The sequence below is a fragment of the Thunnus maccoyii genome, chromosome 11, assembly GCF_910596095.1.
Source record: "Thunnus maccoyii chromosome 11, fThuMac1.1, whole genome shotgun sequence".
Lineage (NCBI taxonomy): Eukaryota > Metazoa > Chordata > Actinopteri > Scombriformes > Scombridae > Thunnus > Thunnus maccoyii.
Window position 1 is genome coordinate 30,960,508 of NC_056543.1, and position 24,602 is coordinate 30,985,109.

Consider the following 24,602-nt stretch of genomic DNA (forward strand, 5'->3'; position numbering starts at 1 on the left):
CAAATAACTACACTACGCCATTTCAGGGAAATAAAAATGAAATCATTGTGAATTTAAAAAAGAAAGGATTTGTGTTATTTATTGTTCAATAAGTGTATGCCAGAATGTGGAGAATTGGCCAACAGGGTGAAAAGGTCATTTCTCATTTCACTGTGAGTTCAGTTGTGATCGTGGGACAGTTTGGGGTCCTGAGTGGCTTAAAGCAGGGTTTTATATAGTTTGGACCAAACACATGTCCCTCCACATCAGCTGTGGAGTCAGCTGCATTAATAGGAAGAATACTCCTGACAAAGGAACGGTGTTACTGGGAAAATTGAGTAACTTTAGACTGAAGGAATACGCATGGTATACTGTACATTTCCAAGGTGTTACTGGTCTAAGAACACTTCTTCCTTCTAATTTCTCACACCACAATTAGTACATCACAAACTGAGCAATGTTTTCCTTTTTTGGTGATTCAATGTCCTGGAATAACCTTTTGAATATAGAGGCCCAGTTGATATTTTTTTAAGTATAATTTTGAGGCACATCCACACATTGATTATGCATTTATGTGACTCTCAACTAATAAGAAAATTCAGAAATATATTCCCATTTATGTGCTCTACAGTATTTACAAATGTAAACAAACCTACAGTATCAGAAAACAAAAGTAAACCGAAGCCCATTTCTACAGTAAAAAAAAAATAATTAAAAAAAACTGTAAATCGAAAAAAATGAGAAATCTACATATTGATTTAATTAGAATCTTATAATCTTAGAAACTTTTTTAACTTAGAAAGTCATAATTTAGATTTACTAAATCAGAGTTATGAGGCTATAAATCCAAATTAAGAAATAGTAACTCAGAGGTATAAAATAAAAACATGACTTTTGAAAATCTTGAAATACCATGTCAAAATTATGACTTTATAAATTAAAAATAGCTGACTGAGTCAAAATTATTAAAATTACTAAATCAGAATTATATTTATTAAACATAAATCACCAAAATTTTGATTTAGAAAGCAATATAACCTGCTTACTCATAAATTTGATTTATATCACGTTTAACTTAGGAAAGCCAAAATTTGCACTCTTTTGACGTTGTAGGCCTATTCTATCATTTTGATTTACCATGAGAATTACATTTTTTTAACCATCAATTTTTGTAATATCCTGTTATGAATGAGTCCATAAGCATGGACCTCCTTGTCTGAGAGTAAACTAGTTCTATAGTCCAGTCTAACATATCCGTGTCAGTCCTGCCCTGCAGAGGATGCCATCAGACACCGTCCTTCAGTTTTTTTCACCAACATCCTTTTTGATAGTCAGCCAGGAAGCAGAGAGAGTAGATCTCCTGAGAGACGGAATGAGACAAAATATCAGTCTGTGAGATGCACAGAACACATTTCTACCAGAAGTGTCTCTTAACCTTCAGTGTGATGCTATAGGAGGATTGTGGGAGAGGATACACGTGACTGAATCCGGTAAAGTGCTGCGGTTTGTCGGCAAGGAGTCGAGCAGGGAGACAGAGATGTGAGCGGTCCTGTCAGGTAAGATCACGTTAGCTGGATTTAAAACTCAAACACGGCATGTTGAGGGTAATTAGAGCTATGTTCGACTTTCTGGGGAGCTCGTCTGTCGGGGTCTAAACAAACTGACAAAGTATTTAGTCAGAGCTCTCTGTTTTTGTTTACAATGGCGTCGAATACTGCGTCTGATTATCGAGGTCAGTCAGTAAAAACACACATTAGCATATAGATGATGGTTATATTGCGCCTGTAGTTTCGTGTGTGATCAGACAGGTGGAGGGCTGACGGGCTGCAGCGGATCACCTGTAGATTCCGATAGTGTGAAAAATGTGACAATAGTGAAGCCAGGAGCTGATTGGCTGTGAGGTTTATGTAAAATAATACATATTAGCCTGCAGTAAGGTGAGTAATTTATGTTTAAAAAGCATGAAGCAGGTGATCCGTGGATTAAAAAAAAAAAAACATAGCCTAGAAGTAAATAAAAAGGTAAATCGAAAAAATCATTCTTTTAAACAGCAATACCACTGGTGTGCATTAAAGGATAAGGCTGGTGATTTATATGTTTCCTCTTGTCAACAAATCCCATGTGCAGAACCAAAGCAACAATGATTTAATCTACTTATAGCCTAAGTATTGTGTGTGTGATGATCTTATTCCTCTGTGCCGTAGACCTCCGTCGTTGTCCAAAAACTATTAAAAACATGTCAAACAGCCACAACGCTGCACTGGGTTCCTTCGTCCGTGAAGGCAATGGTTACTGCAGTCTGTTTAGAAACGGCTCCAAAGACTAATAACAAAGTCCTTCGAGAAATTTACAGGGTAGTAACCTACAAAGTCAAGAGGTTGTGATATGTAGCACAACAAGCTGGCAAAGCTCTGTAAACAGAGCTGTTTGCACATCCTCAGTGGTGTCTGCCGTACAAGGAACTGCTCTCCTGAGAGTGAAAATGTGATCGCTGTTATTAGTCTTTGGAGCTGTTTCTAAACAAACTACAGTAGCCATTGCCTTCAGGGTCGAAGGAACATCACTCAGTGCACACAATACTTGTAAGTAGATCAATTCATTGTTGGTTTGGCTCTGCACATGAGATTTGTTGACAATAAGAAAAAAAATATGATTATCTTTGAAGTATGGCGCTGAAGCTGGGAGGCTGTTAGCTTAGCATAGCTTAGCTGGTGGAGAGGAAACAGCTATAAAGACTGAATATTCAATATTCATTAGATGGACACACAGGAATCTTAATAAATGCTAATGTAAAATCCCTTTAAAAAATAAAATAAATACCACAAGATATATGAAATTATATTTAAAAAATATAAATATATTTAATAATATGTAAACAAAACTAACATTTAAAGGAATAGTTTGACATTTTGGCACGTATAGGGCTGACTCCCCCTAACATGACATATAGTTGTTTTTACATTACTATTTGTGTATGGATTAAACAAACAAGATGTGATTATTAGTGACCTTTAGGGCTGGTAGTAGGCCTATTATCTAGCTGTTTCCCCCTTTTCCAGTGTATGCTAAGCTAATCTAGTCACCACCTGGCACAAGCTCCATATGGAAAAGTTCAGTGTCTGGGGAAACACACTTTTTCACTCTGTTTCTGAGAATTAGATGAGAAGAGCAATACCATCCTCATGTCTGCGTTAAGAATGGAGCTGAAGCTTGGAGGCTATTAGCTTAGCAAAGCTTAATTGGTGGAGACCAAAACAGAGCTAAAAGAAAAGTGAATATTCAACAAACACAACTCCTAATAAGTGCTTATGTTGTGATGTCTGCTTAAAATAACACTTTTGGAGACAAGGTGTCTCCTACTTCACTGTGTAGTCCATTCTCAGTGTCCTGGGGGCTTCAAGTTTCCACACCTCACTTGTGTAAGTTGCACACTGGATCACGACTGGCTCCAAACAACTTGTGATGTCACATAATCAACTATGATTTAATATAAGAAAAATCTGCTTTGCAAATGTTTTTATGAGGAATGAAATGGATTTGACACGTTTGTCAGACACATAATGATTTTAGGTATTTTATATTTACATTCAGTAACACTGAATGTAAAAAAACCCTTCTTTATGTACAAGAAAGTCCAAAGGGCACCTTCAGTATGAGTGCACCATTTGAAACTTCCCCCTTTCAGTAGATGAATGTGTCTTCTAGTGTCCAACTCTGACACAAACATTTACTGGTCCCATCCTCTTAAATGTGAGGATGTGCAGCTTTTCTCCATTTTTTTTTTTCTCCGTTTTGAACTGTTGGTCTGAAAAAAAAAAATCAAGATGTCACCTTGAGGTCAGAGAAATTGTGACTTTTTTTTTTTTGCTATTTTATGACATTTCATAGACAAAAAATAACTGATAAATTAATTGATAATAAAATAATTGTTAATGGCAGCCTTAGTTGTTGGTAAATCAGTAGTTTTACAAACTGAATTTGAGAAAGAAAAACAATGGATCTGTTGCTTTGCATCATCTAAGTAAGTCATGACATCACTGCTTCTTCAAAATTGTTAGTTATATATTGTGACTTATCCAAAATGTTCTTAGTTTTTTTTCCATTTTATTATGGATGACTTGTACTTTGTGAAGTATTGAATGGTTGCTTACAGTTTGCTGAAGCAGCACTGTGGGCTACAGTTTAACTACTTAAAATGGGAAGTAAACTGTTGTGAACTGTTGAACTGTGACTGTGGGTTAGATAAATATGACTCCTCCATGGACAGCATATCAGTGAAGCTCCATAAAGACACTGCTGCTGCTGCTGCTGCTGCTGCTGGCTGTGTTTCCTGCACCAACGTCTTTACAGACTACATGCCAGGTTTTGAGGGCTTTGTAAATACCACAAGTAATGAAAAGAATGTAGACAACTTCACTGCCTGGTGCCAGTTCTCCTCATTACTGTCATCAGTGCCTTGCTAAAACAACACATCTCTTCATTTTCCAGTTCATTTTCAGTATTTGGCACTTCCCAGTCAACAGCGTACAACATGTGTCATCCACCTGTAGGAGGGTGTATGTTGGTCAGAGAATGGTATAACCATACAGGCTAAATGCTACACATGGCCATCATGTTGTAGATGATGTGCACAGAAGTCATAATCTGACAGATTCAGCTTAATTTATCTGATGTATGATCAGTCACTGGCTTGAAATGTGGAGCAGTGTGCACTTTCATCACTATGTTAAGTTTGACGCTGAGGCCTCCGACAGTCCTCGTCCGGATTTCTCAAAGATTTTTATCAGAAGTCAAACCATCTTGTTTGGCTTTTCCCTTTCCATTTTAAAAGTTAGTTTTCATTTTTTTTTCTATTTTTACTTTAAATGATCTCATAGTATAAAAGTGATGGTAACTCTGAGTGGTATGAATGCTGCTATTACGTCACCAGCAGGCTTTTATCAGATTCCTTCATTATAACTGTGTGATTCATCTACAGCATACCCTGTGTCCCAATCAGTGTGTGCACACTGGATACATGATAAAATGAAATACAATTATGGGCTTTGCCTAAAAATACAACACAATGTGGAAATTGAGCAGTTACTAACAGCCGATTATATAGTGGGAAAAAAATGTGGAGTTGTAAAATCTTTTCTGATTTGAAATTGGCCCCAGTTTCTTGAAGTCTGGATTTTTTCAAGAGGGAAATTTATAACTAAAATTTAAAAGTATATAAAGTATAAACATGAAATTAAGTCAAAGAAAGCAAGGATTTCATGCTGTTTGATGAAATGAAATTATAATGAATAGGTGTATCTTTAAATCCAGCAGATGGGGGATGTAAAAACAGGACTAGGTCAAAACCCAATATGTGGCTAGACTGTGTGTGAAACGCTAGAGGGCTTTTAATTTAAAACAATGGGTACAGGAAGTGGCGACATGAGATGACCAAGCCCCTAGGAGGTGCACCGGGCTTTGACTGAAGCCAACTGGCTGTGTTTGGAATCGCATACTAACGTACCGCCTACTACATACTCAGTCAATATGTACTGCATACTGCCTACTAACTGAACAATTAAGTATGCCATTACCAGCAGACTGTTCACACTGAACTATACTCAAGCAAGATGGTCATGTGACTGCATCACATAACTGTATTGATCACAACATCTGGTCTCACCCATCCAGCAGTCCCTTCACATCTGTGAAAGCAAATTCCCAAACAGGCCTTATTTGGATAAACTGACCACATATTGGGAATCTAAATGGTTACTTTGAAAAACTATTAAAACTTAATAGAGTGACATATTAACAGTCCTACAATGAAAATTACAAAATATTAATCTCTGCCATTGCTGACAGTTGGTGCAAAATGCATTCTGGGATACATTGGCAGGCGTTTGGCCAGCCACTGGTGTAACCTCATCACTCAGTCAGTCAGTCAGTCAGGGACAGACGTGTTTGTAGGGCTGGCCCTGCTGTCGCAGTCCACCAAAAAAAATGCAATTAAATTTAAAAATATTTAGGGTGAGAAAAAATAAATTGCACCAAACTCCCTTAATTAGAAATAAATTCAGAAATAAATAAATAAATAAATAAATTCATAACTTAAAGGTGATGTCTTCAGATTGCTTCTGTTGCCTGACCAACAGTCCAAAACCCAAAGATACTCAGTTTACCAATTAATGAGTGTAATGTGGCTTTGCCTGCAGAAATCACTTAAAACTAAAGCTTGAGGTGTAATACTGCCCTGTGGCTGAACCTTGACCCCAGGTAAACCTTCCCACCTGTCAACTGTGGAATCGCTCCCAGCCACCAGTCCTCTCTCTCTCTCTCTCTCTGTCTCTCTCTCTCTCTTTCTCTTTCTCTTTCTCTCTCTCTCTCTCGCTCTCTCTCTCTCGGACATGTCTTGACAAGCCGAGAAACACCAGGGGAGGGAGGAGACAAGAAAAAAAAAAAAACAAGAAAAACCGGAGAGCATGAGAAAGAAAGACTGAGAGGGAGGTGTGGGGTTTGAACAGAGGGAAGGGAAAGAGCCGAGGACATGAGAAAGAAAGGGGAATTCCATGCTGAAGCTGCAGTCTGGGATCGATGCTTGAAATCTTTAAGAGGAGTGAGACAGAAACTGTGAGGAGAGAAGACTGTAGCTGTAACTGGAAGACAGAGGACGACTCAGGCAGGGGAGGGGTGAGATACAGTGTCATTATATCTGTGAATAACATGCTGTCAGTTCCTCTCTTGACTCATTCTTTCCCCGTCTTTCTGATTACTGACAGAACAAGATCTCCAGGAGAGGCTCCATGAATGGTGGTAACTGTGAATCCTCCTCTTTGCTTTGCGGTGTCAAACCCAGCAACAAAAAAGTCAAGACAAATCCAAATGAAGAGGTGAAGCACTAGCTGACTTAACCTTTCGCTGACTCCTCTTCTTGTCAGCCTTACTCCTCTAGACCTGCAGGGGAAGGACAACTACTGATAATAATCACCTGATGCAACACTCTCGGGAACTGACAAACTGAGGAAATATCCAGGTCTTGTCCAGAGCTGTCACAAACTAGAGCTATCACCAGCTGCAGCTCAAACTAAAAGTTGGAGTAAAATTACTGAAGGAGTATGGGACGTGGAGTTCCGAGCACTGAGTTGTCCCCTGGATGTCAGACGCCCAGGAATCAATGAGCAGCAGCGGACTTGGCAGCAGCTCCAGCTTGCTTCAGGGCCGGCGTTTCTACTGTCGGGAATGGGTCCTGGACAAGCTGCGGCGTTGCCTGGACGCCCGCTCCATGCCGGGCCAGATGCCTGGGCTGCTGGTGACGGGGGGCCCCGGTGCTGGGAAGACTGCCCTGTGCACCGAGGTGGTGTGGCCCACCTCAAAGGCAGGGCTGGCAGTTGGGCTGGCATCTCGCTGCCTGGCATCCCACTTCTGCCAGAGGGAGGATCAAAGGAGTACAGTCCTGTGGAGGTTTGTCCTGGGCCTGGTTGAGCAGCTGAGGGCCTCACCTCTCCTCCCTCCTGAGTACAAAGAGATCCTGAACAGCCCATCTGTATCCTCTGCTCTGGAGCCTCTTGCCTGTCAAAGAAACCCTGATGACACCTTCAAGAGGTTTGCATATTTTTTAAGTCTTCACTCCAAAATTCTCAAAATGAGGATGTCATTTCTACCTTTTTTGATGTGACAGTAACAAGCTTGATCTTGAATAAGGTTTTATTGAAGCAGATTTGAGGGAAATTTGAAGGTTGTCAAATGAGAGGGAAAGAGGAAAGTTGCCAAAGGTGCACGGCGTGTACGTGCATGTTCAAGAGAGCAGCTTGATACAGCAAAATGAATGTGCAGTATCACCGAAAACCTGCGCCACAAGTTCTTGTTTTGTAAATGCTCTGTTTTCAACATTCGAGTGTTGTGACCAAAAACGTCCGGTGTTTGTAGTCATTATAGACATGATAAATAATTCATGATGATGTAATCTCATCTATTGTCAGCTTTAATCCGAGATCACTTTGATGACCCAGTTTTGTTACATATGCACTCACCTGAAAATCTTAACTGACTACGGTTGAAAGTAGGGCTGGGAGATATTTTAAAACAGTATCGCAATAAGAATAATTTTACACTATCAGTATTGTTGGGTAATATGTAACTGATAATATCCGATGAGGCGTAAGTTCCATGATTTAATGAAGTCATAAAACAACACAGCCGGTTATTATCCTGCTTATACGATGGCTAGTTATTATCAAATTAGTATATCAGTCATTTTATTTGTTTATTATTATTATTTATATTATTTTCATTATTGATTCATCTGTCATTATTTCTCGATTAACTGATTAGTTGTTTGGTCCATAAAATGTCAGAAAATTGTGAAAAATGTTGATCACTGTTTCCCAAAGCCCAAGATGATGTCATCAAATGTCTACTTTTGTCCCGACCAACAGCCCACAACCTAAAGATATTCAATTTACTGTCATAGAATACTAAAGAAACCAGAAAATATTGAGACGCTCGAATCAGAGAATTTGGAAATGTTCTTAAAAAATGACTCAAAACAATTAATTGATTATCAGAATAGTTAGTAATTTAATAGTTGGCAATTAATCAATTAATTGAATGATTGTTGCAGCTGAAATGATCTTTTATCATTAATTTAGAATGGCAAACAAACACCTACCTCATAGGTCTACACTTAAACTGAGCAGTTTCTTAAAGTTAATCCACACCTTCTAGCCAATCAGAATCCTGGATTTTCAGTGGCCATTGAATATGACACTATACACTATGAGAAATGGTGTCGACTGTCAGAGATTCTGCTATAACATTTATACCGAGGTAGATATCTTCTTTTTGCATCAATGTGATGAAGTACTTACATGTGTCAGGTATTTAATTTGCTGAATCGGCCCAAAAAATGTTCCTTTGTTCCACATTCACATATTAACACATATCATGGAGGCTTTTATCCATATGACCTGCTCCTAGATACTGGTATATATTACCATATAGAGAATGTATTAAAAAAAAAAATCATGAATAAAATCAATCAAACTGATGCATGAAAATTTTTTGTAGGTTGTTGTAAAACTAAAATAATTTGAGCTTTTATTTACAGTTTGACATCACTAATATGTATACACTAATGATCAAATTCCACTGAAAACTGATAAACAGATTAATTATCAGCCACAGTATCAGCAACACTGCAATAAAACGCCCATGTAGATAATTATAAAAAAATCTGCTCTCTGCCTAGAAAAATGAGTGAGTGAGTGTCAAACACATTGGCAGCTCCTGCTCATGTCGTGGTAAAAAGCCTGAACACTTTCCTAACCCATAAAAGCTTTAAGGCTGAAACCATTTTCTTCTAAATAGAGGTGATTCTCTGCAGGTGTTTAGACTGTCAACAAGCTGTCAATGTAAAGCCATGTGGTTCACTATCAGCGAAGTAAAGACAGGCAGAGACAGTCACAGGAAAAAAGACTGCACCACCTATTCTTCCTCGTCTTATATTTATTCCTCCTCTCATAATGCAGCCCATTCACTGCACACACAATGGGCCTCCAGTGTGAATGAATGCTACAGTGTTATTTACGACACAACATCCTTTCAGAGAGGGGGGGAAAAAAAGAACAAAGAGGTGAAAAATGCCTCCCCTACCCCGGTGACTGTCTCAGCTGCAGTCAGTGAGGTCACCCTCCTCACCAGGACTTTTTCACTCTCTCCCGGTGTGTTTACTCTGCGATGAGTTGGAGCCCTTTTACACTCCTCCCGTGTTTGCTCTTCTCTGGTGTGAAGTACCGAGCTGGATTCCACATTCCCCTCAGACTGGCTCACAGCCAGCAGCTGTTTGTGTTTGGAGCTCTGCGGGCGAAACGCCGCCATGTGAGAACAGCCGTTGACAAACTGATGAAACACAGGCTTGAATTGGCAGTGAAAGGGCGTACATGGGCCGTATGCCTTGAGCCCGTTGGTAGCTCTCTGTAGTCACCAACTCGTTAACCCTTCGCTGAACTTTAATGTAATGCCTGACCCTCTGCCTGGAAGCTTCTGCCTTTAGATTTAAAGTTCAAAAGGTTCCTCTCTTTCTGGGAGTTCAAATCATAACGGCAGAAACTCTTGTGCTTTCTCCTCTGATTGCTGATTTGGGTGTGATACAGGTCACTTTCACACCTATACTGTAGTTTGGTAAATCTGGTTCATTCTGTGAAGCTTCCTTCTTGCAAAGAAATAATTGATTATGAGCATAGTTGGCAAGACTACAGCTGGACTTCATACTGTACAGTATGTGATAAATAGTGATGTGAAAATCCTCACAGTCATGTGCTGACATACATATCTGATGCCATGGCTACCATGTGATCTTTCATATTTTTATAGATTGCTTATTCAGATGGTTTTCTTTTAACTTCACAGCAGTTGATTAAATAATGGTAAAATCACATATCTACTATCATAAAATTTGGTAGTTGGACTATTAAGCTTTCACACCACCAATGATTTGCACCAGAGTTTGCTTAAAAGGGTACTCCACTGATTCAGCGTTGCTCTCCTATAACACTAAAGATAGTCTTTTTTATTCCGCACATTCTTCTTCCTTGTCAAATCCTGGCGCCTACATTACCCACACTGCTGACAGTTTGATTGGTGATTCGGGTGTGTTATGCTCGTAGTGATTAATATAGCCTCAAGTGCTAAGTTCAAGCAGAGATGAGGAGCAGGCTACAGAGGGCTGGCAACCTCACTTCTTTATAACTTCACACCTCGACATTTTAAAAAAAAAAAAAAAATTAATTTTCAAGCTTGTAATCTTCAGCCCCAAATGATGCAAGTTATCAGATTTTCTACATCTCCTCTGGAGCTACAAAAGGCTTTATACAACTTTTAGGCAGTAGTACACCTTGAGACCTGTAAACAAACTTTGATGGGTAAAATTGGTGGTGTTCTCCTTTTAACAGCTATCACACCAGCCTAAATGAACCAAACCAAACAGACAAATGCACCAGATTTTGTTTGAGCTACAGCTAACATGTTACTGTAGGTGTGAAACTCACCATTTTGTAGACTCTCCTCCTGCCAACTCTGCTACCTGGCTCGACGAGGTTTTCAAATGTAAACATTGAGGAAAAGGTGGAGTGTATGAACACCAGCTATGATCCCAACCACACAGACAAGCTGGACCATGTCTGTGTTCATTTCTGCATCCATCTCAACATTGGAGGAAACACCAAGGTAAACGTAAAGGGATTGAACACAAGCTGTTATTCTGGCCACATGGAACTTTTCTCAAGCATCCTGCTAGCCACTGTACAGGTGTTGGATAATAAACCAGATGACCTCCGTGCACAGATCAGTTGCCAACAGGATATCAGGAACTGTAATGTCCTTTGGTTCACTGAAACTTGGCTAAATCTCGGAATACCGGACAGCGCCATTCAACCAGGTGACTCCTTTTCTGTATTTGACAGAGGATTCTGGCAAGAAAAAAGGAGGAGGCGTGTGCTTTATGATGAATAAAGATTGGTGTGACAATGGGAATATTGAAATGCTATCCCATTCCTGCTCACCTGATCTGGAGTTATTGTCAATCAAATGCAGACCGCACTTTCTACCAAGGGAATTTACATCAGTCGTTATCACAGTGGTTTACAACCCACCACAGGCGAGTACAGAGGCTGCCCTGTCGGATCTTTGCCGAGACTTGAACTGCTCACAGATTGGTAATCCTGATGTTGCGCTCATCATAGCTGGAGACTTCAAACAGGCTAACCTTTAGAAGGTTATGCCAGACTTCCATCAACATATTGACTGCGCCACAAGGGGAGTAAACACTCTGGATCACTGCTACACACCATTCAAAAATGGCTACAGAGCAGAATTGCTACCTGCGTTTGGGAAAAGCGACCATGCAGCCATCTTGCTGAGGTCAAACTATGTAAACAAACTATGATGCATGCCCCCAGTGATGCGAGAGGTCAGGAAATGAGGAGGCCAGTCAGCGGCTGCCCTACAGTCTGCACTACATAAGCGGTCTTTAGCACGTCCCAGGACACCACTGTTGACGTCACCGATGACATCAGTGGATTCACTGAGTCTGTGGTGGATTTAATTTGTGAAACAACAGAAGCAACTGTACAAAAAACTACAGTTAAATCATTCCAGGACCAGAAACCATAGATTACCAAAACCATCTGGGATGCCATAAACACACACACTGCAGCCTGTGACTGATGGACAATTATAAAGCAGCCTACAATGTAGGAAGAGCAGTAAAGGAGGCAAAAGGGGACTACGGGAAGAAAATGGAACTACAATTCCAGGAGGGCAATCCCAGAAGCATGTGTCAAGGTCTAAGAACTACAATATGACAGATAGTGGACTTTGGGAAGAAGCAGGGAAGGAATTATGCCCCCCTCAATATCAACGGGTCCTCAGTGGAGAGGGTGGACAGCTTCAAGTATCTTGGTGTCCACATCACTGAGGGGCTGACCTGGGCACTGCATACTGACTCGGTGGTGAGAAAGGCAAGGCAGAGACTGTTTCAACTCAGACACTTCAGGAAATTCCAGGTATCCCCTCAAATACTGAAGAATTTCTACTGCACCATTGAGAGCGTCCTGACGGGGAACATCACTGCCTGGTACGGAAACAGCACCGAACAGGACTGCAAGGCCCTGCAAAGGTTCGTTCCGCTGAACACACAATAGGCGGTGCTCTACCCCGCCTAAAAGATATTTACACCAGGCGCTGCAAGAATAAGGCTAAGAGAATTATTAAGGATCCCAACCCGGATAACGGCCTTTTCTCCCTGCGGCGGTCGGGAAGAAGGTGCCGGATACATCAGGCCAGCACTGAGAGGCTCAGGAAGAGCTTCTGCCCTCAGGCTACTAGGATCCTAAATGAGGTCACTGCCTAAGACTGCCCCCCCCCCCCAATCACATACATATATTTATCACTATTCCTATTCTATTTAAACTCTTGCACAAATTGAAGGAACTGACATTTACTTTTAGTATTTTTATATTGTTAGTCTGTGACTCATTGTTAGTGCTGCCTATCTTGACCAGAGCACTTTTGAAAAATAGATTTTTTTTAGATTTCTTTCATCTGAATAAGGCTCTCCTGGTCAAGTATAGTTCAAATAACAATGGAATAATAAAATACATGCATATCATTAAACGGTGTAGTGTTGCTAAAAAGGAATTTTATTGCCAGGTCATCTCTGCCTGTAAAAAATAAGAAATAAAAACAAATCTATAGTTTTCTCACTGATCTTCCCTCCTGAACTTAGCTCAATAGCAATGCAATTTTATGTATATAAAACCTTAAAATGCATGTAACATGTATAGAAGAATATAATAGATTAATTACAAGAAAAAGCAACAGTTACAAAAGAAGAAAGGATACAAGACAACCCCCCCACCCAGCCAAATACAGTAAAGAACCAGACTTGCACAGATACACATATACAGTCAGGTGCACACAAACAGTAAGTCTTCATGAGTCTGAGGAAACAGAAAAGCTTTTGTTTTTGTTTCTTGAGAACAAGACCAAAGTAATCTGGGTCTAATTCTAGGTTAGAAGTTAGAAGATGACTTAAGAGGTGTGACTTGGCTGTAGTCAGTGAGCAGGTCAGAAATAAACTGGGCAAAGTTAATTCTGTGTTGCACTAGGAGCCAGTGAAGTGATTTAAGTAATTGAGTGATATGTTTGGCAGAGAGCCAGCCTCCTTATTTTGAGAGGTTTGATTGTAACATGCTCCTCTGCACAAGTCCAGATAAAGTTGAGGGTCACCCACAAACCCACAATCAGGGTCATGTGGGCTAGATGGAGAGGAAAACCTCTAACAGCAATAAAAGGTTCACTTCCTCTTCTGTAGAACTGAGTATATGCCTGGAGAGGGAGTGTCACTTTAATCAGATGACTAAAGCAAACAGAGGTATGATAAGCTTGTTGTGACCCAGAAGTAGCTGTGACCCAGGGCAGGGTTTAAAGCTGCTTTTAATTGCAGGATATGCTCAATGATAAAAGTCAAGGCTATTGTGTTGTTTAAGTAATGAAATGATTCACTGACATTAAGGCTTGGTCTTTAAATATTCTCTAAAGAAGTTTAATGTGTAAGTAACTGGCTAAAGAAACATACTATACATCAGGATGAATCATGTTTTGTACTGAAAAAAGTAAATTATTTTAATTCATCATATAAATTAAGCAAACATGTCAAACATTTGCTGGATCCAGTCTCTCAGATTTGAATATTTGTTTCTTTTCTCTGTTTTACGTCATTGTGAATTGAACATCTTTGAATTTTGGACTGCTGGTTGCATAAAAAAGGCCATTTAAAGACATTACCTTGGAATGTGGGAGCTTGGGGTGGGCGTTTTTGGCTGGACCGCAACAGCGCGGCCAACCCTATAACGCATGTCCTTGAGTAAGTGACTAAGTGAATGATGAAGTTACTTTGATCTCAGTTTAGTGAGGGGCGGCTGCTCTGAAGGTGAGCTTGATTTTACTGTAACTGCGATAACTGGACGGAGGTAAGCCTCCTGAATTTGCGCCCAATTTATAATTTCCACTCGACTGAGAAAGAGGCAGAAAAAAGGCACCCAGAGGCATGAGAGAGAGCGCAGAGTTAAAGCACCCCAAATAACAATCACTCTAACAAAACACTCAATACAGAGTGAAAAACAAGAGACATCCGCAGAGTGAAACAGATGACAGAGCAGGGGGAGTTAATAATAATTAGAATACTTATAATTAGAAGTAAAATCAGTTCTCTTTCAAATCAAACATCCCAAGATATGAGTGGAAAGTGTTGTTCTTGCAACTGCATTTATAACCTCTTTTTTACTCAAATGTAGCTTAACCATGTCATGTGATATGTTACTTCAGTACACTTTAACAATAAATATTACTGAGACCACAACAGAAAATTACAGATGAACATTTAATATCTAGGAATTCACATTATTGACACTACCACTGACTGTCCCTGTAACACACTGGCCACAATCACACAGCCATATACTAGGTTTTGACCTAGTCTTGTTTCAATAAAAAACAACATATCAATAGATGAATCAGTAATGAAAATATGCTGCCAAGTAGCCTCAATGAGATTTTAAAAAAAATGTTAATCGGAAGTGTGAAATGACCACAGTGGTTCCCTTAGTTTTTTTATAGGGGTGATGGGCTACCTGGCTTGAAAGACCACCTCTACTAACATCATAAAAAAAGTAAAATATATTAACCTTCAGCAGAAAAGCCCAGAGGCAATATATCACATAGTTAATGTCATATATTTAAAGAACGTGGCTGTTGTGTAGGCTGTCATCCAATGACTAAATTCATCGTGAAACGAGATGCGTCAGGATATGGGTGGCTCACCGCCTCTGCTGAATCATTTCTTGGTGATATCTTATCACCAATAAACGATGCAGCTCTTCCTAACAAGTGACATTAAATTACATTTCCAGTGTGTGGGAGTCAAATATATAAATTGTATGTATGAAGTTGAATGGACCTCATTGTTCTTTGAGTCTTTCAGATCGAGGTGCAATTACTAATGTAAGAATTTTGATTGCAACTCAAACAAGGCCGATTTGATTGAAGTATCATTTACATTTGAAGTCTTAATCATTATGGATGACTCATCTTACTGTACCTACTCCCTACGCACATGTTAATCCTGAAACTGATATGTAGTTACTGACCTCAGCGTGTTCAGTTGATGATCCTGCAGCTTTAAGTTACTCTTTCAGTTTCACAGCTTTCCACATTAGCCAGCTAACGTTTTCATGTATTTCTGGCATAGCAGCTTTGTTTACAGCTCAGATGACCTCTTTCCAGCGCTTTATAAACACTTCTGGAGCTGTTTCCTTCCTGCTAGTGTAACCGCATATTCTGCTTTTACAAAGTTGGAAACTTTGCTCATTTGGATATTATTAGGCATTAACATCCCATATGCAAAATGCTCTGTTGATCATTTTTAGGCTGAAAAGTCTTTTTTCATACTATGTTTTTCACAGATTGAAGGTTGTTTCATTTTTTCTTTTTAATCTTTTTTTGGTGACTAAAGGTGACTGGACCCTTTAGTCATTCTTAAACATAGACATTAACACTAATAACAGTACACATACACACACACCCTATGTTTATTGCAGGATAATTGACGGGAGTTCAGCCTCTATGTAACCCATTTATACCAGACTGCTGTCACAGTTTAATTGCTGTTTGTCACCTTTAAAACAAGATCCTCTTCTGCATGTGTTCTGTACAAATCACTGCTGAACAGAACACAGAATTAAATCAGAGTCGGTGCACATATATTAACTAAACTTGTAGTTGACTTTCTAGTCAGTAAATGTGATGTTTGTAATGGAGAATCAGCATGTCACTGTGCTGTAGGTACAGTGGTGTCTATTTGTTTATTGACACTAATATATTCATTAAATGCAACGTATCAGATTTTATAAGGGACTCCGTTGTTATCTGTGGTGTTTTTACAGTCCACCAACCTCTACCAAGATAGACAGTCAGTCCATGTCTGACCTGAGAAATACTGGAAACTAACAAATAAGAAAGATAAACATCAGGAAATTTAAGATTTTTCTTAATTTGTTCATTTCATGAAAAGATTCTAAAAGCTTTGATGCTTGAGGATGTTAGAAGTCAATGTTAGTTTTCATTATAGGATTAGAATCAGTAATCCATTAATTATATCTTCTCAACCCTGACCAGGTCTAAGATCTCCCACTGCTTAGCTTTGTTAGGACAGGGTGAACAGCGCTTTCTATAATAACTAGGATTACTGCATACTCAGCACCAGTGTAGGTGTTAGAAAACAGTTGATTTTTGGTTTTGGCTCAGGCACATTTCTACTGCAGCAACAGTGGCCATCCGGCAGACGTTATCTTCGTTCTCAAGAGCTCCCACTTCCTTCATACAACTCACACTTCCATGATGTTGTGATGAGGTTTTCATTCTCCAGCAGCTCTGTACCTTATGTTAGCTGCAGGATTTCATTCTCCTCATTTAAACTTGCCTCAGGTCTTAAGTCTAGGTGTAACTGGAATCCAAGAAACCCTTTGTTGTTTGTGCTTCTACACTGGGTTCATTCATTCATTTTTACATTCAGGACTTGCATTGCTTGTCCTTCCGCTCTCTCTCCCTGCCTTTCCTGCCCCGGATCTGTCTAACAAGAAGCAGGAAAGACAATTCTGTAAACTAAGATAATCAGTTAATCAGTGAATTCCACCTGCATTATATACAATGTATGTATTATGTTTTTATTTAATTATTGTATTGTTTTAATATTTTAATTGGTTTGTGAAGCGAGTTTAGGCTGCAACTGTGCATGAAATGAGTTACTATTATTATATTTGTTATTTGGTCAGGAGTAAAAGGAGTTACAGTAGTGTACAGCTAAGTGAGAGGAAATAAAGCTTTGACTTCGAGCATGTCACACTGAGGAAGTTTAGGATTTAAAGGTCAGGAAATGAATGTAGTCTGTGGGAGGACCTCAAAGAGAGATATAAAAGTATGCAGTGGTATGTGAAGATTGTGTGTGTGTTCATAACCTGTGTACACATCAACCCACATGTGTGTATGTGTGTGAGTGTGGCCAGGGTGAAGCAGGACATTTCAGAGGTTCCATTAACCTGAGTCACCATCAGATCACAGCGGGACGTTGGTGCTGATTATGCTCAATAAAGACAGTTACACTGTGATTTCATTTTTTGCCAAACTTAGCATTTGTTTCTGTTTTTTCTTCTTCTTCTTCTTCTTTTTTGGCTGTTTCAGTGCTTCTCTCTTAGCCAGATCTGTCTTGAAAAAAAGATTTTAATCTCAACGAGACATTTACTTGTTTAAATGGGGGAACATTTTAAAATAAATTAAATCATGCTCTAATGTTTAATTGCAGTAGAAGATATTACAGTATTTTACATCATAGCTGTTTTATAAAGTTAAAGGTTTGAGGTAAATGCTCTTACAGAATCTCTCACAGTGCCCTCAGTAAAAAGGAGGGTGCCAAATTCAAGCCATCACTCGGGCTAAGGTCAGTTGTTAATTTCGTAAACTATAGCTGATAGAAGCATCTTGCATTGATTGTCAGTTGGCCCTCTTGTGATGTTTGTTCGACCGGAATTAGGAAATTAGTGTAGCTCTGTGTAGAGTTGTTTTATGCTATTCACACTGACTGTATCTAAAAGGCTGAGAGGTATGCTAAGATTGTTTCTAAAATATCTTAAATGGAAAATGAAAGTAAAAAGGCAACAATACCTGTCTGTGCTTGAATTGGAATTGCCTGAAGTCATGGCAAAACTGCTGCCTGCATAGTGATGGAATGATTTCATGTAGTGTCACTGACTTTATATGCGAGAGGTTTGACTTGCTGTGTTTATCTGTCATGTAATCACACTGCAGTCAGTATAAAAAAAAAAAACAGTCAGTTTATGTCTTTTCACTCTCTATCGCTCACCCACCTCCAATTTTTGACTTTCATCTCCCTCATCTGTCCACGACTCCTGCATTTTTTTATACGGATGTTTTAAATCTTTAATCTCTTCCTCTGTTTCTGTTTCTTTTCTCATATGTTCATAGATCAGTTTTGGAACCCCTGTTGGACCTTCCTCCTCCTGCCCAATCGCTGATGCTTGTGGTGGACTCCCTGGATGTAGGATATGGGATGGGAGAGGGAGATGGAAAGAGCGGCTCTATCGCAGAGCTCCTGGCTGCCAATCAACACCTGCTGCCTGGCTGGCTGCTGCTGGTCTGCTCTGTCCGCCGCCACAACAAGGCTATCTGCAAAATGTTTTCAGGTATGAAGAAAGAATGACTCATCTTATAGTGTGTTGCACTTTAAGATAATATATTGTAAATATGAGTCTGTGAGGGGATAGTCACGTATGTGGTAGATATCAGGCAGTCATGATCAGACGGTGAAATCACTATTTGAAATGATTGTTTTCTTATTTGATCAAATTTGATCACTTATCAAGTCATTTTTAATAACTATGGATCGACATACAATACACAAACAATAGCTCTAAAAATTACTGTCAAGGCACACGGGAGATAGCCCTGATCATGATGTCCACATTCTGTTTTACTCATCATGATAAAATCATTATTGCAGGTGATCGTAACATTCACATTAACTCTGCATCCAATGATTGTGCAACTACTGATTAAAAAATACAGTTATATGCTAAGGCTTAAATCAGTGGCTACAGTTCTGATGAAGCAGGTTTGTGTACACATCCACATTTTGAAAAAAATGTAATGGCCTTAAAAAAAACAGAAGATAAAAATACCATTATATGGTTGTCAATAAGAAATGGATTAAGAAATGGATAGAAAGGCCATGCTAGGCAGAATGAGGAAAGAAAAAGCAAAAATGCAGATCCTAATGTTATTTCATACAGTAGATTCTGGTGATTTTAGCATTCCCTGTGCCATCTGCTTTCTTATTTTGGTAGTTTTGAACAATTTGTTCACAGTATCACATGGTGATTATCAGTGAGAGACAGATTGAAAAACCAAATTAGCATAATGTAGGACTGATAAGAGTCTATACCAGACAAATATGCAAAACTATCTTTCTGTTTAAAAAAAACTGTTGCTATCTCCTTTGTTGTAGGTTTTCGTAAGCTCTGTCTGGATGATCTGCGGAAGCCCCCACCGGTCCGCGATGTGCAGCAGTATATCCTCTGCCGGCTGGATGAAGAAGCAGCACTTCGCCGCCAGCTCACCCCTGACACTGCTGACATGCTGAATCTGCTGCACATCAAGAGTGGCGGCTGCTTTCTCTTCCTTGAGCGTGTGCTGGACGGCGTGGCAGCTGCCCTAGTGGGTCTGCGGGAGATCCGGGACATCCCCGGGACTCTCAATGGCCTCTACCTTTGGCTGTGCCAGAGACTCTTTCCCCGGGGGCTCTTCATCTACATAAAGCCACTCCTTAATGTGCTCTTAGCTGCCCCGAGGCCCCTCACACCCCAGCAGCTGTTCACAGCAGCCTGGACACATGACACCTCTCTCAGCATCCAGGACTTCCAGAACAAGCTCCGGACACTCTCTCCACTCTTAATTGATGGCCCTGGGGGCAGCAAACTACTTTTTCATGCCAGCTTTGCTGAGTGGCTGACAGATGTCAAATATTGTACACAGAAGTACCTGTGTAGCAGAACAGAGGGTCACAGCATGCTCGCCATGGCTCTGACTCTGCAGGGACCCCACTTGGACATTGAGGACACTTGCCAGCTAGCCACACATTTAGTTTGCTCAGGTCACCATAAAGATAATCCTTCATTATTGGCACTGTGGATGCTGTGGGCAGGTGTGCCTGCTGTTACTCCTAGCTGCAGCAGTGCCCTCAGTACATCCTTAACTCAGCCTCCTGTTGTGGTCAGTCAGGAAGTCCTCCAGCTGTTAATGAGGAGCGGGCTCATCTCTACAGCCTGTTTTACAAATGCACACCCAAGTGTTGGAGTGCTTTGTATAGGTGAAGATGGAACTAATGGACAACAGGTATTTGAAAGGGAGGGCTCTATAAAGAAGCTGCTGGACAGTGGGGTGTCTGTAAACCAGTTTGGTTCTACAGATGGACAGAACTTGCTGGCCAGTGCAGCCCTCGAGGGTTCTGCAAATGTAGCCAAACTTCTCCTGACACACGGATCTGATCCACTGATCAGTGATCATCAGGGTCAAACGCCACTGACCTTGGCCTCCAGGCAGGGCCATGTTGAAGTTTTGTCTGTGCTTCTGGAATGGGCCAAGAACCAGCAGCCAGAAACTGCAGTGCGGATGATGGAGCATGTCGACAATGAAGGCTGGACAGCACTGCGCTCTGCAGCTTGGGGAGGACACAGCGAGGCAGTTAGGCTTCTGCTGGATGCACGAGCAGATGTGGATGGATGTGACGGTGAGGGCCGGACTGCTCTCAGAGCTGCAGCCTGGGGGGGTCATGAGGAAACAGTCCTGACCCTGCTGGACTATGGTGCACAGGTTGACAAAGCTGACAGCAAAGGCCGGACACCGCTTATTGCTGCTGCTTATATGGGACATCATGAAGCTGTGGAGATATTGCTGGACCACAATGCAGAAGTTAACTTAGCTGATGGAGATGGGCGCACTGCCCTGTCAGTTGCTGCCCTCTGTGTCCCTACAGCAGCAGGGGTCAAAGGTTATGGGGAGGTAGCAGGTCGGTTACTGGAGCGTGGAGCAGATCCAGGACACAGAGATCATGATGGAATGACACCACTGCTTCTTGCAGCCTATGAGGGCCATGACGACATAGTTGAGCTTCTGTTAGAAGCTGGTGCTGATGTAGATGAGACTGCTGGCCCTGATGGCAATGCCCCAGCTGCAGCTGCTGTTACTCCCCTGCTGGCTGCTGCAGCAATGGGCCACATGAAGACAGTGTCACGGCTGCTTTTCTGGGGAGCAGCTGTGGACGCCATTGATTGTGAAGGCAGGACGGCACTCTGCCTGGCAGCAGCAAGGGGCAGCACTGAGGTTGTCCGCGCCCTCCTGGACCGAGGCCTGGACGAGAACCACAAGGATGACCTCGGCTGGACTCCACTGCATGCTGCTGCCTGTGAAGGTCATCGAGCTGTGTGTGCTGCTTTGACAGAGCGAGGCAGCATGGCACGTGTCGGAGAGATGGACATTGAAGGACGTACTCCTCTTATATTGGCTGCCCAAGAAGGTCACTGGAGCACTGTCAGGCTGTTGTTGGACAGACGTTCTCCTATTGACCATAGGGCGTACGATGGACATTCTGCTTTGAGTGCTGCTCTGCTGGAGAGCCATGCTGAGGTGGCAGAGCTGCTCATGAGGCGAGGGGCTGACACTGATGTCCGGGACGCTGAGGGACGGCCTTTACTCTACCTCCTGGTGTTGGAGAATCGTCTTGAAATGGCTATGCTCCTCATTGAGAAAGGGGGGGTGCCCCTGGAGTCCCGAGATTCTGAGGGCCGTACAGCGATTCATGTGGCCTCCTGGCAGGGATGTGTGGAGATGGTAGACCTACTTTTGAAGCATGGGGCGAACCCCAATGCACAGGATACAGAGGGGAGACCACCAATGCATTCAGTGGCTTGGACAGGGCATGCTGAAGTGGGATGTTGTCTCCTAGGAGCCAGTGGAGTCAATATAGACCTTGCTTGCCACCAGGGAGCAACAGCTCTGAGCATCGCTGCCCAGGAGGGACATGCTAACATTGTTGCAATGCTTCTGGAAAGAGGTGCAAATCCCAACCACATGGATAAATATGGCCGTAGTCCAGTCAAAGTGGCCGGGAAACACAGGCACTTCAATATTGTCAGGCTTTTGGAGAACTATGGAGCCAAGCCATACCTAGGCCTGCTGCCTCACTCCAGTACTGTCTCCCCTGCAAAACCCAACAAGATCCCTTCCTCAGGCATCTCAGAGAGTAATGGAGGTGAAGCCGCAGCTGCTACCTCCTCCTCTTCAGTATCTTCTCCAGGCTCCACTGCAGAACGATTTCACTCCATGCAGAGCTCCCAGACCTCATCTACCTGCCACTCGCTAGCCACGGTGCAGACAGTTCCAGCTGACAGCCTCAGCTTTATCCAGCAGATCCAACAGCACTCACTGCCCCGCAGTCGTAGCCGTCCGTCTACCCTCCCTCCAGGGAGCTCAGGCATGGGCAGCCTCCATGGAAGCAGCCAGAGGCATCCCAAAGGCAGCCCTCCCCCTACTGTTTGCACAGTGACTGCCATAGTGCACAACTGTGAACTGCCTCAGAAAGGCTTGTCATCTGGACTTGAATATCATGACAAAATGAACAAACAAAACTTAATAACAGCAGACAGGACTACTTACACAGGTGGTAAATGGCACTCAGTCATGGCTTCCCTGGGGATAATGCCAGGGCAAGACAGCCCTGCAGTAGGTGCTAAAAACAGAGAGAATCCCCCTCTTGGCTACCCATACAGGTTACAGAGCCCACTTCAAGGGGAAGCTTGGGATTCTTTACCCCAGAAGAACATTTTGTCACCTTCTTGCTACAGTTTTACGCCAGCCCCACCTTGTAGTGCCTTGCCAGAGGATGTTATGGTCACTATGACAACCACAGACCCCCAGCTTAATCTTAAACAGGCCATCAAACTGCAGTTTGAAGGTCCCACCAGTTCAGCCTTATACAAAAGAGAGACACCCTTGTGACTGGTGCTCAAGTAAGTGACTTAAGTTAGTCATTGCTATACTTTCTTCACATACATTTTTCTTTTACTTTGTTAGAATATGTGGATTAGTGCTGAAACAATTAGTTAATTGACAGTAAAACTGCCAAATACTCTCTGGTTCCAGTGTCTCCAATTTGAGGATTTGCTGCTTTTCTTAATTTTAAAAATGATAAATTAGGGTTGAGTGATTTAGTTATTTAGAAAAACGTAATCAATAATGAAAATAATCACTAGTTGCAGTCCCAGTGTTGTTCTTTACAGGTTATTTTGTGGTATCAAAACAATAATAGTTTTCTCTGGTGGCATACATTCAGAACATTCTAAGGAGTCAAATATTTAATGACATTATCTTGTTTTTTTCACAGTTAAGGGGAAGGTGGTTTTCACCATGTACAATGACTTTATGGGTTCAGATGAGAGAGGAAGGAGAGAGGTGATCTCTTTCTCCACCCACCTTCAGAAAACCAGAGGAAGAACGAACTGAATGACATCAAAGCTTACTTACATTCCTGCCTTTCCATTGCCTGTTGTATATGTTGAACAGGGCTCTCACAGACAAGATGATGCTGATTTGTTTAAAATGTAAAGCACAACTGTGTTCATTTTCAATGTGGATCTTATTTTCCCATTTTTGTCATAGTGTCATCAGCACCAGAATGACAAAAAGACTTTTTCTTATTTTGTTTTAATTTATTTGGCCCTATAAGACTGAGTCTAGAGCCATATGTTTTTAACAAGACACTGTTAGCTCTATAGTGACTCACTGTTATGGGGAAAAGTCTCCAGGTTATGTTCTGAATTGTTCAAGCAGTAAACAACTTTGTTTAAGAGCTTTAAGCATGTGGCCTTGATCTTTATTGAAGCCTTTGATATTTACTATAAACTGGATTACATCCCCCATACATCCTTTGCTGACAACCAAAAACAGTTTGCAGAAAAGCAAACCAACCAAAGCCCAACCCAGTGCGGGGTTTATGATACAAACTATAAAAGACAGCCAAGTTTACTGAACCAACTTGGCTCTCTCACAGTGTGCCTGTGAGCAAGCTGGAAGGAAAATGAAAATTGGACTATAAAAACTGAGGGTGGATGTAGGAGGGTTGTTAATTCCAAACTCGTATGTGGCCTAAAGACATTTCTAGTTCTTTATCATTTTTCATTGGATTAATATTTAAATACATTCATTAATTAAAATGGCAAACTGTGCCGTAATTATCTACTTTGCCCTGTGTGCTTATTTGAGACTGCATGTGCAAATGTGTACTCTTATTGTATTTCATGCACTTTACTACTAAATGTCATGGAGGGCTTCTGATGTGGTAGCACCAAGCAGAGATGAAAGACTGGCAGCGGGCTGATGGTAGCCACCTGGGATGATACAACAAGCACTTCTGGACAGTTTTGAAACTGAAGAAAGGAAGGCTCTGGGCACAGGTCCAATAG

The 24,602-nt window shown here is 41.3% G+C and overlaps 1 protein-coding gene across 3 annotated transcripts; it reads left to right on the forward strand.

Annotated features, from left to right (window-relative positions):
- Positions 1-1,250: 1,250 nt before the first annotated feature.
- ankrd50l (ankyrin repeat domain 50-like) lies at positions 1,251-24,378 on the forward strand. Of its 3 annotated transcripts, none has more exons than XM_042426226.1 (5): positions 1,251-1,535; positions 6,738-7,560; positions 18,553-18,770; positions 19,592-23,150; positions 23,525-24,378. In XM_042426226.1, exons 2-4 carry the CDS (start codon positions 7,112-7,114, stop codon positions 23,137-23,139), a joined length of 4,215 nt encoding a protein of 1,404 aa, XP_042282160.1. In that variant the 5' UTR covers positions 1,251-1,535; positions 6,738-7,111; the 3' UTR covers positions 23,140-23,150; positions 23,525-24,378. The 3 variants fall into 3 exon arrangements, with proteins under 3 accessions (XP_042282160.1, XP_042282162.1, XP_042282161.1); XM_042426228.1 differs by lacking the exon at positions 1,251-1,535 and adding an exon at positions 2,384-2,561; XM_042426227.1 differs by lacking the exon at positions 1,251-1,535 and adding an exon at positions 6,436-6,648.
- Positions 24,379-24,602: the final 224 nt, after the last annotated feature.

Excerpts from the sequence above, each read along its gene's own strand:
- ankrd50l (XM_042426226.1), top strand. The coding sequence starts at position 7,112 with ATGTCAGACGCCCAGGAATCAATGAGCAGCAGCGGACTTGGCAGCAGC. Across the intron at positions 7,561-18,552 it reads CCTGATGACACCTTCAAGAG|ATCAGTTTTGGAACCCCTGT; the intron begins GTTTGCATATTT and ends ATATGTTCATAG. Across the intron at positions 18,771-19,591 it reads TATCTGCAAAATGTTTTCAG|GTTTTCGTAAGCTCTGTCTG; the intron begins GTATGAAGAAAG and ends CCTTTGTTGTAG.